At 51.7% G+C, this 2,321-nt stretch overlaps 1 protein-coding gene across 1 annotated transcript; it reads right to left on the bottom strand.

Annotated features, from left to right (window-relative positions):
• Positions 1 to 414: 414 nt before the first annotated feature.
• On the bottom strand, positions 415 to 1,765 carry LOC144727229 (protein S100-A1-like). Its single transcript, XM_078605901.1, has 3 exons — positions 1,650 to 1,765; positions 1,211 to 1,393; positions 415 to 653 (listed from the first exon to the last, which is right to left on the bottom strand). Exons 2-3 carry the CDS (start codon positions 1,349 to 1,351, stop codon positions 468 to 470), a joined length of 327 nt encoding a protein of 108 aa, XP_078462027.1. The 5' UTR covers positions 1,352 to 1,393; positions 1,650 to 1,765; the 3' UTR covers positions 415 to 467.
• Between the last annotated feature and the right edge of the window lie 556 nt (positions 1,766 to 2,321).

Genomic DNA, 2,321 nt, shown 5'->3' with positions numbered 1-2,321 from the left:
GGGGGGGGGGGAAATATTGATAACTAGGTTGGTAATACATACATGGTGTTGATATTGTTCATTTATCACTTACAGCATTACCGTCGATATACGTTACAGATCAAAAGGCTGGGTTGTGGCTGGGAAAGCATGTGCAAGAAATCCAGATCACTTGCTAATCAAAAGTTTCATCCCACGCAAATACACGAAGTATAAACAGCGGTATGAAAATGAATAGTGCAGCCCATCCTACGTTGCAAAGTTGTCAACTATATCGATTCTTCCAATTATGAAACCACAACTGCAAGCAGGAAACGGATTCCTGGCACGTTCCATATCGCTACTCATCCTGGTAGCTGCCCATCTTGGACATTGCATGGATAGCCACTGCATTCGATTCTTTTCCTAGAGTATCAAGGTCACAAGCACGCCACGTTGATGTGATTACACCGTTTATTTCATAGTATGCGTATCATGCAACAGGCGCGTTACACTTGGAATGCGCGCAGCGCATGGGTCCTGCCATTCCGCTCGTGGTGCGCTCGGAAGTTCGGGTGGCAGCAGAATTTCAAGGCCGCGATCGTGATCACGAACTCGAGGAAGTCGACTTCCCCATCCTTGTCATCACCAAGGTCCCTCAGGATGCGGCTCACCACGAACCCATCCACGGGATTCTGAATGGAATCAAAGCAGCAGAGTTAGAAAAGCCTAGACCTGGACTTTTGAACACGGGCAAAATCTATATCAAGTGATACGCGGTGTAATGGCGGCCATTCTACCACGTTGATTACTGTGAATAAGCAAATACGCCCTGTATTCTCAAAATGAAGGATCCAGTCAATCTTAGACACTACATTAACTTCCTACACGTTAATTCACCCCCGATTAGGCCCACAGTCAGACACCATCTCCAAGACCGAAACACCACTGCACAATTCTGGCTATCGCCTCATGAAGCGGATTGTGAACACAGCTAAACGGCGTACTCAATAGTACAAGTTGCGAATTCTCTCACACCGGTATGCTAAAGTAGCAACTAATCAGGACAATTTACGTGACAAACCCTACCAATTGGCTGTTGGGTTTAACAGGCAATAATATTTACGCGATCCAAACCAGTGGCCTTTATTACAGAATAGATGGGTACAAGCTCAAAGGATACAACCGGAGGCTCAAAAATGGGACGAACAAAATGGGACTGGTCCATACGTATAGCAAAACCACATCTCACCTGGATCAGATTCTTGCCCTTATCTCCCTTCAGGAAGCTCCTGAACGTTTCCTTCTTCAGACAATCTTTCACAGCACTGTCGCGGGCGAGTTCATTGAAGGTGGACAGGAGCTTCAGGGTGGCTGCATGGAGGTCGCTCATCTTCACAAGCGATGCACGATCGAGTAAGTACGCAAGTGGAATCTGCGAAGACACGACAAACAACGATACAGCCTTCAATCACGTGAAGACAATGCACACGGCACCTCTCTACGCACCATAATGTGAGGAACCACAACGACTGATCACGTAGCGCCCCAGCTTTGTTCAAAAAACAATTTCTGGTCTAAACCTCAACCAGCGCTGCGCACAGCTCTCACCGAACCCAGGTAAAACCCGCGCGTTGCTGAGATCCCCACTACACAAGGCATCTTGCCCAACACCGCGGCGGTGGCGGTACCTGCAACAGACGTCTGCAGCTTTGACGACGACTGCTGCCACCCGTTGCGGCTTTTATGAAGCGCGGCAAGTGACGTCACCACTCACACCTGCTCGCTCTCACTGTGCGATTGAGTGATGATGTTTTTTGATTGGTCCCGTTTATCTCGTTTCCCGGCTAATTTACAAGGGAAGTCCGTGATGCCAGAGCACAGCAGCAACAACATCAACAGACAATGAACTCATGGGAGGCGCGTGCCAAGCGGCCCCAACATTGCTATCAAGCGGGAGCTTGATGGAGGGAGTGGAGGAGTTTGCACGGGGACGAAATAACACACATTCCTGCGGAGGGAGCTGGTAGGAACGTTGGGTTGCTCGGTCAATGGCCAGGGTCAATGGCGGCGTGGTGTATTCCGCAAATATGCCCGACTGTGAGGGCGGGCACAAGCCGGCGTGAGTAGGTTAAACGTTGAGTTTTATAAGGGCACCACGGGGTGACCAGCCCCTCCCCACCCAGCTCCACCCTCCCACCCCCCATCCAGCCCCACCCTCCCCACCCAGCCCCTCCCCACCCTCCCCACCCAGCCCCTCCCCACCCTCCCCACCCAGCCCATCCCCACCCTCCCCTCCTCACCCAGCCCCACCCTCCCCACCCAGCCCCTCCCCACCCAGTCGCTCCCTCCCCACCCAGCCC

This window comes from Lampetra planeri, chromosome 25 (genome assembly GCF_965212315.1).
Source record: "Lampetra planeri chromosome 25, kcLamPlan1.2.h2, whole genome shotgun sequence".
NCBI classification, from domain to species: domain Eukaryota; kingdom Metazoa; phylum Chordata; class Hyperoartia; order Petromyzontiformes; family Petromyzontidae; genus Lampetra; species Lampetra planeri.
This window is presented reverse-complemented; position numbering and strand designations above follow the sequence as displayed.

Excerpts from the sequence above, each read along its gene's own strand:
- LOC144727229 (XM_078605901.1), bottom strand. The coding sequence starts at position 1,351 with ATGAGCGACCTCCATGCAGCCACCCTGAAGCTCCTGTCCACCTTCAAT. Across the intron at positions 654-1,210 it reads AGGGCAAGAATCTGATCCAG|AATCCCGTGGATGGGTTCGT; the intron begins GTGAGATGTGGT and ends GATTCCATTCAG.